The following is a 16,840-nucleotide window of genomic DNA, read 5'->3' on the forward strand; positions in this document are numbered from 1 at the left end:
AGCATTACAACTTATTTTAATTCCATCAAATACTGAATCCTTTGACTTCTAAATTAAAACAGAAGTAATCCATAAACCTAACAATTATACTTCTAAGATTGTATCTGCAGAAACTTCTGCAAGCCCCAAAAGAGGTATGTATAAGGTTATTATGAACTGAAAATAACCTAAAATCTACTAATAAATAGTTAAATAAAATATAGCATCTAAATACAACAGTGAATTCAAAGTATTTAGAACAATGTCAGTGATATCTATTTACTGAAACTGAAAGATGTCTCTGACATCAGCATCGTGTGAGAAACTAGCATTTATTTGTCTAACAGGTACAATGGGACAGCATTTAAGTAAAACTTGACACCTATAGCTGTAAGATCACACAGGGAGATACTGAATAAGCAATTGTGAATAAATGTTTCTAAGTGTAGAATTTGGGTGGATACTTTTTCTTTGTATGTTTATATACCGCTTGTGTGTGAGGGTGTATATATTTTTTTCTCTTTATTTTCTTTTTTGAGACAGAGTCTCGCTCTGTCGCCCAGGCTGGAGTGCAGTGGCGCGATCTCAGCTCACTGCAAGCTCCGCCTCTCGGGTTCACAACATTCTCCTGCCTCAGCCTCCCGAGCAGCTGGGACTACAGGCGCCCGCCACCATGCCAGGCTAAATTTTTGTATTTTTAGTAGAGACAGGGCTTCACTGTGTTAGCCAGGATGGTCTCTATCTCCTGACCTCGTGATCCACCCGCCTTGGCCTCCCAAAGTGCTGGGATTACAGGCGTGAGCCACTGCACCCAGCTAAGGGTGTATATGTTTTTAAAAAGCATATATCACTGAAAAACAAAAACACACATGGAGTTATTTAAAAAACATTGTTAGAGGCAAACTCAAGAGAAATAAACATAATATAGTACCTTAAACGGTTGGTATAGGTATCAACACAGGTCTTCATTTTGGCTAATAATGTACCAACAGAAGTTTGACATTCTGACTGTTCTTCTTCCTCTTCACCATTCTCTGTAGAAAGGGGCAACAACAGGGGCACCATGGCAGTACAAGAAGCAATGGCCCGGAGCAATTCCAACAGCGCCCGATAAAGTGGCACATGTCTTGCCATGTCCAAAACTATAAGGAGAAGAGGAAAATGCACAAAATGAGAAAATGTACAATATAAAAGTAGGTCCACAGCAATGTAGCTTTTACCTAGATCTTACCTAGGTCCACAGCTGACCCAGTCGGGCACAGTGGCTCATGCCTGTAATCTCAGTACTTTGCAAGGCCGAGGCAGGCAGATCACCTGAGGTCAGGAGTTTGAGATCAGCCTGACCAACATGGAGAAACCCTGTCCCTACTAAGAATACAAAAATTAGCCAGGCGTGATGGCGCGTGCCTGTAATCTCAGCTACTCGAGAAGCTGAGGCAGGAGAATCGCTTGAACCTGGGAGGCGAAGATTGCGGTGAGCCAAGATCACGCCACTGCACTCCAGCCTGGGCCACAAGAGTGAAACTCCATCTCAAAAAAATTACAGCTGACCCTTGAACAACACAGGTTTGAACTGCACTAGTCCACTTATATACAGATTTTCTGCCAGCCTGAGACAGCAAGACCAACCCCATCACTTCTTCCTCATTAGGCTGCTCAACATGAAGACTCTGAGTATGAAGACTTTTATGATAATCCACTTCCATTTAATGAACAGTAAATGTATTTTCTGATTTTTTTCTTAACATTTTCTTTTCCTTAGCTTACAGTATATAATGCATACAACATCCAAAATGTGTTAACTGATTGTTTATGTTATCAGTAAGGCTTCCAGTCAACAGCAGGCTATTAGGAGCTAAGTTCTGGAGGAGTCGGGAATTATATTTGGGGCCGGACACTGTGTTTCACGCCCATAATCCCAGACCTTTGGGAGGCCGAGGTGGGACGATCACTTGAGCCTGGGAGTTTGAGACGGGCCTGGGAAACATGGTAAAACCCCCATCTCTACAAAACGATAACAAAAAATTAGCCAAGCATGGTGGCGCACACCTGTAGTCCCTGCGACTGGGGAGGACAAGATCATGCCACTGCACTCCAGCCTGGGTGATAGAGCAAGACCTTGCCTCAAAAAAAAAAAAAAAAAGAGTTACACTTGGATTCTCAAATATGTGGGGGGTTGGCATTATTCAAGGGTCAACTTAATAGGTTAGCTGCTAAATGGAAGAATGCAGCAGATATTTATGAAGCACCAATATACAAACTATAATAATAGGCACTTTTGGAAAACAAAAAAGTAAAGTATCAAGTTTAGGGGAGAACAAGAAATGTAACTAAATATCTAGTTATATTACATATAGAAATGATTAAATACCCCAGATAATATATTATGGCTGGAAATATGTTTATCAGTATGAGGTGGAAACTTTTTTTTTTTTTAAACTAAATTGAAATGATGAAGTTATTTTATCTTTTGTAAAAATGAATGACAGAATTGCAATTTATCCAAAGTCTATTTCAATAAATCAACTTTCTTTTTAGTAAAAAAGAAAACGTTGCCTATGTTAGCTTTAAATTACTGGTTATAAATCAAATTAATTCTGTATTAAAATCACTTGCATCTAAGAGTGAATTCCTTACTCTAATAACATACATTGCTTCTAAGGCTTTTATAAGTTTTGTTGGTTTTTGTGTTGTATACCAGCTGGAATTTACTTTGGTGAATAATGTGAGATAAGGATCTAACATCTCTCTTCCAATGACAGTTACTGAACAGCATTCCATAAACATTTACTGGCAGGGCGTGGTGGCTCATACCTGTAATTTCACCACTTTGAGAGGCTGAGGCTGATGGATCACCTGAGGTCAGGAGTTCAAAACCAGCCTGGCCAACATGGTGAAACTCCGTCTCTACTAAATAAGAAAATTTGGGCATGGTGGTGCAGGTCTGTCATCCCAGCTACTCAGGAGACTGAGGCAGGAGAATCGCTTGAACTCAAGAGGCGGAGGCTGCAGTGAGCTGAGATTGCACCACTGCACTCCAGCCTGGGTGACAGAGCGAGACAGTCTCAAACAAACAAAAAACATTTAATGAAAATCTGTTGCTGGACAGGCTGAAATAAGCAGTAAAGAAAACAAAAATCTCTACCATCAAGTATCTAATGTTCTAGGCGAAGGACATATGAGTTACATTCTTTTCAGGAGCTAGTAAGTATTCTGAATGCTATATAGAAAACTAAAACAGGGGAGGAGAATTGTGGGAGTCCAACTAGAGGTAGGAATTGCCTCAGTGCCCACAGAGCTATATGGGGATTAAGCTGTAACAGGATGAGGCATCACCTAGCATCCTGTACTTTCTATGGTAACTGATGTGAAAGAGATCTCTACAACTGATGTAAAATAGAGACAATCAGAGCTTAATAACAGTGAGGCTATTTGGAGTGACATTCAAAGTGATGGAAGAGAAGGTCATTTTACACCTTCCAGTGATGATGCAGAGGACAGGGTAGTATGACTGTTTCCACACATTCTTTCCTTGTTTCCACACACACTTGAGTATGAAAGCCCATTTTCCAAACCATGAACAATGTCACAACATCCTACTTACTATAATTTTATAGTATTATAAGACAGTATGTTATTCAGGAAAATCCAAAAGTTACTAATTGATAAGCATAAAACACAATGCCAGTACTTGTGAGGATGTGGAAAAGCTAGACTCATGTACAAGTAAAAGTGCAAATAGGTATAGCCAATTTGCATTATCTATTAAAATTTTAAAGGCCTATATTCTATGACTCAATAATAGCACTTGTTACTGTCTACTCTATAAAGAAATGTTCAATACAATACTGTTTTCAATAGTGAAAGCTGGAAATGGTCTAACAATAATACCATAATCAATAACATTCACAGTAATACAATAATACTGGGAGACTTCAACACCCAACTCACAGCACTAGAAAGATAATTGAGACAGAAAATTAACAAAGAAAACATTGGACTTAAATTGGACTTTGGACTAAATGGACTTAACAGACGTAGGACAGTCTACTCAACAATGACAGTATATACATTCTTTTCAACAACACATGAAACATTCTCCTAGACAGACCACATGTTAGTCCATAAAAGGAATCTTAACAAATTTTTTAAAAACTGGTATCATATCAGGTATCTTCTCAGACCACAGTGGAATAAACCTGGAAAATAATACCAATAGGAACACTGGAAACAGTACAAATACATGGAAATTAAACAGCATGATCCTGAATGATCACTGGGTCAACAAAGAAAGACAAACTTTAAAAATTTTTTGAAATGACTGAAAATGAAATGCAACATCAGAAAAACTGTGGGATACAGCAAATGCAGTGCAGAGAGAGAGGTTTATAGCCTGCATCAGAAAAGTAGAAAGGTAACAAATGAACAACTTTACATGTACCTCAAGGAACTAGAAAAGTAAGAACAAACCACGCCCAAACTTAGAAGAAATAACACAGAACTAAATGAAATACAGCTGCCCCCCAACAAAAATATACAAAGCATCAGCAAACTGAAAAGTTGGTTTTTGAAAAGATAAACAAAACCGATAAACTATTAGCTAGACTAACCAAAAGAGAGAAGATCCAAATAAACAGAATCAGAAATGAAAAAAGAATACAACTGATACTACAGAAATACAAAAGATCAGGGACTATTATGATCAACGATACACTCACAACCTAGAGGAAATGAATAAACTCCTGGAAACATACAGCCTCCTGAGATTGAACAAGAAACAAACTGAACAAGTAGTGAGATTCAATCACAATAAAACAGCTCCCCCCCCCCAAAAAAAAAAAAAAAAAAAAAAAAAAAAAAAGCCCAGGACCACATGAATTCACAGCCAAATTCTACCAAATATAAAAAGAACATACTAATACAACTCCTCCTGAAACTATTTAAAAAAATTGAGGAGGAGGTTATTCTCCCTAACTCATTTTACGAGGCCAGTATTATGCTGATACCAAAACCAGGCAAAGATATAATAAAAGAAGAAAACTATAGACCAATATCCCTAATAAAGTCAGACACAAAAATCCAAAACAACAAACAAGTAAATCAAATCCAACAACACATCAAAAAGATAACACAATAACTGGGCATGGTGGTTCATGCCTATAATCCCAACATTTTGGGAGGCTGAGGCAGGAGGATCACTTGAGACCAAGAGATCAAGACAAGTGAGGTCAACAGAGCAAGAACCTGTCTCTACAAAAAAAAATTTTTTAAATACTAGCCAGATGTGATGGCAAAAAGCCTGTATTCCCAGCTACTTGGGAGGCTAAGGTGGGGGACTGCTTGACACCAGGAGTTTGAGGCTAAAGTGGGCTATGATGACAACACTGCACTCCAGCCTGGGCAACAGAGCAAGACCCCATCCCTTAAAAATTAACAGGCCAAGCGTGATGGCTCACGCCTGTAACTCCAGCATTTTGGGAGGCCAAAGTGGATGGAAAACCTGAGGTCAGGAGTCCGAGACCAGCCTGGCCAACACAGTGAAACCCGTCTCTACTAAAAGTACAAAAATTAGCTGGGTGTTGTGGCACAAGTCTAGTCCCAGCTACTTGGGGAGGCTGAGGCAGGAGAATCACCTGAACCCAGGAAGTGGAGGTTGCAGTGAGCCAGGATCACACCACTGCACTCCAGCCTGGGTGACAGAGCGAGACTCCATCTCAAAACAAACAAATAAATGGCCAGGCACTGTAGCTCACACCTGTAATTCCAGCACTTTGGGAGGCCAAGGTGAGTGAATTGCTTGACGCAAGGAGTTCGAGACCAGCCTGACCAACATGGTGAAGCCCTGTGTCTACCCAAAATAAAAAAATTAGCCAGTCTCATAAGCTGATCTCAAAATAAATTAAAGGCCACATACGAAAAACCCACAGCTAGCACCACACTTAATGGGAAAAAGCTGAAAGCATTCCCTCTAAGAACTGGAACAAGGCAAGGGTTCTCACTTTCACCACTCTTATTCAACATTGTCCTGGACATCCTTGCCAAAGCAATCAGGCAAGGGGGAAAAAAAAAAAAGGCATTCAAACTCAAAAAACAGGAAGTCAACATTTTTCCTGTTTGCTGATATGATCTAGAAAACCCTAAAGACTCCATCAGAAACTCTTGGATTTGATACATGAATTCAGTGACAATTCAAGATATAAGATTAATATATGAAAACCAGTAATGTTTCTAAACACCAATAATCATCTAGCCAAGGATTAAATCAAGAAAGCAATCTCATCTACAATAGTTACAGGAAAAAAAAAAAAAAAAAAAGACCAGGTGTAGTGGCTCACGCCTGAAATCACAGCACTTTGGGAGGTCCAGGCTTGAAGACTGCTCGGGTCCAAGGGTTTAAGACCAGCCTGAACAACATAGAGAGACCTTATCTCTATAAAAATGAAAAAGGAAATTAGTCAGGTGTGGTGGTTCATTCCTGTAGTCCCAGCTACTTGGGAAGCTGAGGCAGGAGAATCGCTTGAGCCTACCAGGTTGAGGCTGCAGTGAGCTCTGATAGTACTACTGTACTCTAGCCTGGGGGACAGAGCAAGACTCTGTCAAACACAATTAAAAATAAGATAAAATAATAAAACATAAAACAAAATACCTAGGAATATATTTAACCAAGGAAGTAAAAGGTCTCTATGAGAATAACTACAGGCCAAGCGTGGTGGCTCACGCCTATAATCTCAGCAGTTTGGGAGGCTGAGGTGAGGAGATCACTAGAGGTCAGGAGTTCGAGACCAGCCCGGCCAACACAGTGAAACCCTCTCTCTACTAAAATATAAAAATTACCTGGGCCTGGTAGCAGGTGTCTGTAATCCCAACTACTCGGGAGGCTGAGACAAGAATCACCGGAACCTGGGAGGCAGAGGTTGCAGTGAGCCCAGATCGCACCGCTGCACTTGCGCTCCAGCCTGGGCAACGGAGGGAGACTCCACCTCAAAAAAAAAAAAAAAAAGACCCGGGAGACTCCAAAAGGTGGAGTTTGAAAAATATCTACTGGGTACAATGTTTACTGTTCCAGTGATGGGTATACTAAAACCCCAGACTTCACACTATGTATAAGAAATGTGTACTTTTTTTTTTTTTTTTGAGACTGAGTTTTGCTCCTGTCGCCCAGACTGGAGTGCTATGGCGTAATCTTGGCTCACTGCAACCTCCGCTTCCAGGGTTCAAGCAGTTCCCCAGCTTCAGCCTCCCAAGTGGCTGGGATTACAGGTGGATGCCACCATGCCTGACTAATTTTTGTATTTTTGGTCAAGACGACATTTCACCATGTTGGCTTGGCTGGTCTCAAACCACTGATCTCAAGTGATCTGCCCGCCTCGAACTCTCAAAGTGCTGAGATTACAGGCATCAGTCACTGCGCCCAGCCAAAAAAGGTGAACTTCTAAAAAATAACTTTACATTAATATCTATCTTTTTTTTTTTTTTTGCACCAAGGTCTCACTCTGTTGCCCAGGCTGGAGTGCAGTGGTGTAACCACTGCACTTTGTAGCCTCGACCTCCTGGGCTCCAGGATCCTCCTGCCTCACATGCCAGAGTAGCTGGGATTACAGGCACATGCCACCATGTCCAGTTAATTTTTTCTATTTTTTTGTGGAGTTGGGGTTTCACCATGTTGCCCAGGCTGGTCTCGAAATCCTAAGCTCAGGCAATCTACCTACCTTGGCCTACTAACGTGTTAGGATTACAGTGATTAATATTTCAAACAGATTATCCTGAAAAAAAGATAAAACTTTCATTATAAGGCTGTAGTTTCTTTTGACCATTTCTCTCCTTCCCCACTCTTGTTTTTTTTTTTTCTTTGAGATGAACTTCCTGAACTATTCAGCATGGCAGTTACTGGCCATATGTTATTTAAATTTTAACTAAAATGTAAGAAAACTAAGAATTCAGGTCTTCAGTTGCACTAACCACATTTCAAGTGTCCAACAGCCACACAAGTCCTTAATGAATGGCATCGATACAGAGTGTTTTCATCACAACAAAAAGTTCTTTTGGATAGTATCATCTTCAAGAGACAAATTCCTGACATTCTGTTTTATAAATACAAGCCAGGAAAGGTATGTGCATATGGGGATTCCCTCCAAAAATTTTTTTCTTAAAAAAAGCATAAGAAGTGTGAAGGCCAAGCGCAGTGGCTCACGCCTGTAATCCCAGCAGTTTGGGAGGCCAAGGCAGGTGGATCACCTGAGGTCAGGAGTTCAAGACCAGCCTAGCCAACATGGCAAAACCCCGTCTCTTCTAAAAATACAAAAATAGCCAGGTGTGATGGCGTGCGCCTGTAATCCCAGTTAATTAGGAGGTTGAGGCAGGAGAATCACTTGAACCCTGGAGGTGGAAGCTGCAGTGAGCCAAAATTATGCCACTGCACTCCAGCCTGGGTAACAGAGACTCTGTCTCAAAACAAACAAACAAACAAAAAGAAGTGGGAAAAGAGTAATTTCTTCATTCTCAGAAAACTGATTCTCTAATTGGAAAATAAGACAAATCCACAGAAATACTATTAGAATACTAAAGTCTGTGGATGCAAAATTCACATAAATGAATACTGTTAATTTTATATAACAGTCAACTGCAAAATAGAGAAACTGCACAATACGAAATACAACAAAAATACACAAAAAAACTTACGATGAAAATATCTATGCTGCAGGGCAGAGATGATAGTCTCAATAAACAGGTATCATATTTACGATGGGCATATTCAACAGAATAAAAATGTCAATTAAAAAAATATGTGAGCTGGATGCAGTGGCTCATGCCTATAATTCCAGGATTTGGAAGGCAGAAGGATCGCCAGAGCACAGGAGTTTAAGACCAGCCTAGGCAATATAGAAAGATCCAATCTCTACACAAAATTTTAAAAATTAGCCAGGTGTGGTAGTGCCCTCCAGTAGTCTCAGCTACTCATGAGGCTGAAGTGGCAGGATCACTTGAGCCCAGGATATCAAGGCTGCAGTGAGCCATGATTACACCACTGTACTCCAGCCTGGGAAAGATCCTGTCTGTATAAAATTAAAGAAATTATCCGGGCATGGTAAGCTGCAGTTAGCCATGATTACACCACTACATCCTAGCCTGCACGACAGAGTGAGACCTTATCTTAAAAAAGAACCTATTTCTGTTTATTAATATGCAATTTTAAAAATTACTAAATGCCCATTATGTGGTCATAAAAAATGAGAATATGCTTCATGCTGTAATGCAGCAAATTCGAAAGTACGATAATGTCATTTTGGGGTGGGGATGGGACAGCAAGGTATAAAAACGGGTTATATGGTAAACATAACATATAAATGTTAATAAAAATAAATGATTATTTGCATAAACATAACATACAACAAAACACAAACAACAACAAAAACATAAAAAGAGGGAGACTATATGATATGGTTTGGCTGTGTCTCCACCCAAATCTCATCATGCATTGTAGTTCTCATAATCCCTGTGTGTTGTGGGAGGGACCCGGTGGGAGGTAACTGAATCATGGGGGTGGTTACCTCCATGTTATTCTCATGATAGTGAGTTCTCACAAGATGTGATGGGTTTATAAGGGGCTCCCACTGCTTTGCTCTGCACTTTTCCTTGCTGCTGCCATGTGAAGAAGGACATGTTTGCTTCTCCTTCTGCCATGATTATAAGTCTCCTGAGGCCTCCTCAGCCCTGGAGAACCATAAGTCAATTAAACCTCTTTCCTTTATAATTCACCCAGTCTCAGGCAGTTCTTTATAGCAGTGTGGCAATGAACTTATATTTATATTTACTTGTTATATATAGATTTCCTATAAAGAAATATAAGAAATTAGTAACACTGGTTAGTACTATCTGTAACTATTAGTACTATTAGTTAGATTAGTACTATAGGGATAACTATAGTTTATCCCTAGTGAGCTGTTATCGGCAGGCTATAGGAGAGAGGCAGGAAAACAGCTACCACCTTAAAGCTTTTGAATTTTGAAATGTGGAGAACAGAATACTTAAGAAAAACTTGATGTAATTAATAAAATGTGTTTTACAGAGGAGAAGTACATGATATTGTATATTTAGGTATGTGTTGAGTTTTATAAAAACTAGATACTCCATAGTGTCTAACTTCCTCTTTCTACCCAATATGAAGATAGATGGTTTCTAAACTTGATGGATGCAAAATATTCCACTGTAAGGTTCTAAAACATTTAATTAGTAAGTAAGTTTGAATATTTTATTTGGTTTATGAGAACTCAGTTTTTCTTGCTAGCATGAAAGAGGGAGGATCACTGCAGATCTGCTCCCTAGTGAAACTGGTACATACTCTTTAAAAGAACACAACTGGCCGGGCGCGGTGGCTCAAGCCTGTAATCCCAGCACTTTGGGAGGCCGAGGCGGGCGGATCACAAGGTCAGGAGATCGAGACCACAGTGAAACCCCGTCTCTACTAAAAATACAAAAAATTAGCCGGGCGCGGTGGCGGGCGCCTGTAGTCCCAGCTACTCAGGAGGCTGAGGCAGGAGAATGGCGGGAACCCGGGAGGCGGAGCTTGCAGTGAGCCGAGATCGCGCCACTGCACTCCAGCCTGGGCAACAGCGTGAGACTCCGTCTCAAAAAAAAAAAAAAAAAAAAAAAGAACACAACTATCTAAAATCTCTGGAAATGGTCCTAAAAGCATGCAGCAAATGAAGAAACACTTAGTAAGAAACTCAGTAAGAGAAGCAAGAGTCTGTGGTATGTGAATCAAGATGCTGCTCCTTTCCTCCCCAGCCTCAGCTCAATGAGAAAGAAAAACCACTCCAGCTGGCTACAGCCAAGAACACAGGCGTCCCTCTCCCAAGAGTCCAAGTTGGAAAGCTATGCCTTAGTACACAGCTGAAAGCCTGTCTTCCTAGCGGGGTGAGGGGCAGGATGTCAGCATTTCTAATCCACCACAGCAACCTGCTGCTGCTAAGTTAGAGGCACGCATGGCTGAGAAGTTGACATTTAATCCCCTCTTCTAGCCAGCCCCCACTCTTGGGACAAAGAATTTGTAATATTTCTCTAGAAAGGATACGTGAATAGGCAATGAACACATGAAAATATGCTTAACATAATTAGTCATCAGACAAATGCAAATTAAAACCACAATGAGAGACCATCTCATACCCAGTAAGATTATTGTAATTTTAAAAGTCAGGTAATCCATGTTAATCAACAATTCCACTCCTAGGTATATTACCAAAGGAATTCAAATCAAAAATACCAAGAGATATTTGTATGCTAATGCTCACTGCAACTGCCAAAATGCAAAAACAAATAGACATCAACTGATGGATAAGCAAAATGTGGTACACAGCCATAAAATGGAATACCGTTCAGCCCTAAGAAGTTATCACCTACTGATACATTCAACACCAATAAATCCTGAAAACATTCCGCTGCATGGAAAAAGCCAGTTTAAAAAGACCACATATTATATGATCTAATTTACATAAAATATTCAGAAAAGGCAACTCTATATAAGGATAGAAAGCAGATTGTCAGCTGCTTAGGGCTAGAGAAGATGAGGAGATGGGGGATAATAACTAAAGGGTACAGGGATCTTTTTTTTTTTGAGACAGAGTTTCACTCTTGTTGCCCAGGCTGGAGTGCAATGGCATGGTCTCGGCTCACTACAACCTCTGCCTCCCGGGTTCAAGCGATTCTCCTGTCTTAGCCTCCCAAGTAGCTGAGATTACAGGTGCCCGCTACCACGCTTGGCTCATTTTTGTATTTTTAGTAGAGACGAGGTTCACCATGTTGTCCAGGTTGGTCTCGAACCCCTGATCTCAGGTGATCGACCCACCTGGGCCTCCCAAAGTGCTGGGATTACAGGCATGAGCAACCGTGCCCAGCCAAGGGTACAGTGTTTTTTATGAGATGATTTAAAAAATTTATAAAACTCACTTTGGTAACAGTTGTACACATTTGTGAATATAATAAAAATCAATGAATTGTATACTTCAAATGGGTGAACTGGAGGGTACTGAATTATCAACCATTAAAGCTGTCACTAAAATCTTTTTCTCTTAAGTACTTATTCATATATATTTGTTCCTTTTTATACTGAGATATTTATTTTCTTCAATTACTTTATAACACTAATACAAGGAAAAGCACCCAATAAACGTTGCACATATTTTATAAATATATTTTATTTTTCAAATATGAAAATAAAAGACTAGAATGTACAATCATGTAGCCTCTTTTCAACTTGAGACTGGCACAATAATGAAGCCTTCAAAAAACCTTCCCTATTCCACAGTTTTCTCCTGTCCCCCCTCCTCCCATTTTAGCTCCATTTGCTGGAATGGAATCCACAGAAGTTTTGAATGATTTCCCTGTCTACACTGAAATATTTGAAAGATCAGAATTTATACTGATACAAATATAGCCAGGTACCCAAAGATTACCACTTGCACTCCTTTATGAACTCATTTAGCAAAGTAGTGCACATAGTATTTCACTGTTCTCAACCCACTTCATGTAACACTCAAAGAGAAATAAAACAGAGGACACATTGTTCCAACCAAAACCCCAGCAAGTTATTTTGTGGCTACCAATCAAATGATTAAGTTTATATGGAAAGGCAAAATACGTAGAATAGCCAGCACAACACTGAAGAACAAAGTCAGAGGACTGACACTATATGACTTGACTACCTGACTATAATGCTACGACAGTTAAGACAATGTGGTACTGGCAAAAGAATAAGCAAATAGATCAGTGAAACAAAAATGGAAATAAAAATCTGTATGTGAATGTTCGTAGCAGCTTTATTCATAAATACCAAAACCTGGAAGCAACCAAGATGTTCTTCAAAAAGTGAATGGATAAACATACTTACATATTCATACAATGGAATATTTTTCAGCAATAAAAATGAAGTAGCCACCAGGCCATGAAAACACATGGATGAAACTTAAATGTATATTATTAAATGAAAGAAGCCAATCTAAAAGGCTAGATCTTATGATTACAACTATATGACATGCTGGAAAACACACAACTATGGAGACAGTACAAAGAACAGTGGTTACCAGAGGTCTGGGGATTAGGAAGGGATGCAGGATTAACAGAATTTCTTAGGGCAGTAAACTCTTCTGTGTGATCCCGTCATGGTGCAATACATAAAACTGCGCATTTGTCAAAACCCACACACTGTAGAACATAAAGAGCAAACTCGAATTTCAACTATAAATTTATTTAAAAATAACATAGCACTATTAGTTCATCAATTATACGTACTACACTAATGCAAAATATGAATAATAAGTAAACTGTGAGTAGGAACTTCATATATGAGAACTCTGTACTATCTGCTCAATTTTCTGTAAACCTAAAAATACTTACTAGCAATTCAGATAAAATTATAAAAGAATACAAGTAATACAAGATATGTTTATTTTTAAAAATTAAATTGTTATGAAGTTATCAAGAACAACCAACACCACAAAATGAGAATCTTCTTCTCCATACATGAATAATGAAAACAGTCTAGCATGCTAACATTCAATAAAGAAGGGGAAAAAAAGATCCCACAAATTTGCAAGCACACATATAATTGATAATTCCAATTTTTAAAATCTAGAAATAATATATATTTTTTGAGTCAGAGTCTTGCTCTGTCACTCAGGCTGGAGTGCAATGGCGTGATCTCGGCTCACTGCACCTCCTGGGTTCAGCCAATTCTCCTGCCTCAGCCTACCGAGTAGCTGGGATTACAGGAGCCCATCACCATGCCCAGCTAATTTTTGTACTTTTAGTAGAGATGGGATTTCACCATGTTGGCCAGGTTGGTCTCGAACTCCTGACCTCGTGATCCGCCCGCCTCAGCCTCCCAACGTGCTGGGATTATAGGCATGAGCCACTGCCCCCAGTAAAATCTACCCCCCCCCCACACACACACACACACAAAATATATATATATACACATATACACACACACACATATACAGATATATATGTGTATAATCTGATTAAAGCATTATTTCTTCATATAAACACAAAGATAATCCCAGAAACTTTTAAAAGACTTTAGGTTCAAAAAAAACCTTGAATATAATTTACAACTAAAATCAAAATGAAATGAAATTAAACGATTTCAAATTTCATAATTAATGAATATTAATTAGAAAGTATATCACTCATGGGCAGGCACAGTGGCTCATGCCAGTAATTCCAGCTATTTGGGAGGCCGAGGTGGCAGATCATTTGAGGTCAGGAGTTTCAAACCAGCCTTGTTAACATGGTGAAATCCTGCCTCTACTAAAAATACAAAAATTAACCAGATGTGGTGACACGCCTGCAGTCTCAGCTACTCAAGAGGCTGAGACAGGAGAATTGCCTGAGCCTGGGAAGTGGAGGTTGCAGTGAGCTGAGATCGCGCCACTGTACTCCAGCCTGGCCAACAGAGCTAGACTCCATCTCAAAAAAAGAAAAAAGAAAAAAAAAGTATGTCACTTGCAGGTCAATTTTTTTGAGATATAGTCTCACTCTGTCACCCAGGCTGGAGTGCAATGGCACGGCCTTGGCTCACTGCAACCTCTGCCTCCCGGGTTCAAGTGATTCTCCAGCCTCAGCCTCCCAAGTAGCTGGTACTACTACAGGCACCTGCCACCACGCTCAGCTAATTTTTGTACTTTTAGTAGAGATGGGGTTTCACTATGTTGGCCAGGCTGGTTTTAAACTCCTGACCTCATGATCCACCCACCTCAGCCTCCCAAAGTGCTGGGATTACAAGCATGAGCCACTGCGCCCAGCCTACTTGCAGGTCAATTTATAAAGCACGAGATGTTGTATTAAAAAAACAAAAAACAAAAAAAAAACAAAAAACAACAAAAAAAAATCAAGTCGGGCACAATGGCTTAAGAATGTAATCCCAGTGACTCAGGAGGCTGAGACAAGAGGATTGCTTGAGGCCAGGAGTTTTGAAACTAGCCTGGGCAACATAATGAGAACCTATTTCTACAAAAAATTTAAAAACTTAGGTGGGCATGGTGGCAGGTGCCTGTAGTCCCAGCTAATCAGAAGGATGTTTAAGCCTAAGAGTTGAAGGCTGCAGTGACCTATGAGCACACTACTGCACTCCAGCCCGGGTGACAGAGAAGACTATGACTGAAGAAAAAGAAATAAAAAATATAGTTACATTATATTCACATGTAAGAATAAAGGCATAGATAAAATAAGACAGCTCCTCTGAAATAAATGAAACATGCTATTCCCTCTTATTTAACTGGTATCTATTTTACTCTATTGAGTTAGCATTAGGAGAGGCCAACTGGGAATCTTACATTATGGAAACAGAAGATATTCTCTTCTTATCAAGGAGTATGAAGGCAAAAGCTAGCAAAACAAGGTAATAATAAGCATTGGCCCATGAGACTGGGAATAGTCCAAAAAATGTGAGAGATAAAATTGTGTGTTTATTTCATAAAAATCTTTAAAATTTAAAAAATAACTTTAAATTTCATTACTATACTTTTAAAAATATCTCAAGATATCAAATTTCTTTATTTTAAACTAAAAATATCAAGTTTTTTGTATTTCTGTATTTTTCTTGACAACCATTAGTTACGTAAATATGCTTACCTTTAAGTCAAATACTATGAGATATTAATGCATATGACAATCTATGCCTATGTCTGGAAACTAATGTGTTATTTATATCTGAGTTTTTATTATTAGTTTTAAAAGATTTTGAAGACCCCCCCCAAGAGGAGAACTTGGAAAACTAATGGAGAGCTGATTTATGCTCTCCTTTTAAGACATGTGCTTTTCTTATCAATTAATGTGTACCAGTGGTCAGCCAGCAACAAGAATGGAGAAAGATAATAAACTCTTAATAAAAACCTGCCTGTTAAAGCATAAAACAACATAAAAACTATTTCGATCTTGAATTATTTAATTCTATTTTTGCCATGAAGAGCTTCATCAGAAAACCCTTAGGTATCTTTAACTTTAGCTCCTTTACACATACTTCATTGTTATTACAGGATTCAATGTGCTGCCTGCCTGACAAAGAAAGAACAGAGGCACAACACGTTGTTAGGCAATGCCATGTCTCCAAGTGGAGCTTGTAGCTCCTTTACTCAGCAAGGACCAAATGCATGTTTAATCAGTGTTACAGCTTACAACCAGGCAAGTAAAGTCACTATCCTTCCAATCCTCAAAAGGACCTGTTGCTGAATTATGCATAGCTTGAAGACTATCTTGGAATTATCATTAACAGCTACAGATGCAGGTGTGTGACATTACTATACTTATGCCAATAAACATTTTTTTTTCATTTTTATAGTAGTAACTGGTAGTACGGAGAGGAATAAAATCACTTTCTGCATTTGGAACTACAACATTTCAATGAGGAAAAGTATCTTCAAACAGCTGAAAAGAAAAAGAACAGTGTAAAGGTTCATCAGACAGAAAATTCAAGAGAAATAACCGTAAACATTAGCATTTTGGAGGAAATATGTGATTCAGCATATACAAAAACCTAAAAATACTAAAAAATAGAACCTATTTACAGTGTGACTTATTACTTGCAGAGGCCAGCAATTTACATCAAATAGTTACAGTGAAATTTACCACAGATTACTAACAGAGAAGATACATTCCTTCAGGATATACTGAAAACATTTGCCATCTTTAATATGAAGCTTGTCCAGGTTTTGTTTGGAAGCCCTCCATGAAAAGAAAAGGTTCATTCATCACTATTGTGGACTAAAGCAACATAACTGGTAACACTTTATTCCTGATGCAATGTAGGGTAAGGAGCACTTCTCTTTTAATTATTTTAAAACTCTGACATTTAGTAACTCCATTATTT

The 16,840-nt window shown here is 39.0% G+C and overlaps 1 protein-coding gene across 32 annotated transcripts in view; it reads right to left on the reverse strand.

Annotated features, from left to right (window-relative positions):
- Window positions 1-16,840, reverse strand: part of BIRC6 (baculoviral IAP repeat containing 6) — a 255,908-nt gene that overhangs the window by 43,904 nt on the left and 195,164 nt on the right. For all 32 annotated transcript variants that reach the window (XR_013402861.1, XM_077959773.1, XM_077959772.1 and 29 more), the window contains one exon: window positions 911-1,121. Coding sequence is in view for 31 of the 32 variants with exons in the window: in XM_077959773.1 (XP_077815899.1) it covers window positions 911-1,121 (211 nt within the window). In the remaining variant the exon portion in view is untranslated. The remainder of the gene's footprint in view (window positions 1-910; window positions 1,122-16,840) is intronic.

The sequence above is a fragment of the Macaca mulatta genome, chromosome 13, assembly GCF_049350105.2.
Source record: "Macaca mulatta isolate MMU2019108-1 chromosome 13, T2T-MMU8v2.0, whole genome shotgun sequence".
Classification (NCBI taxonomy): domain Eukaryota; kingdom Metazoa; phylum Chordata; class Mammalia; order Primates; family Cercopithecidae; genus Macaca; species Macaca mulatta.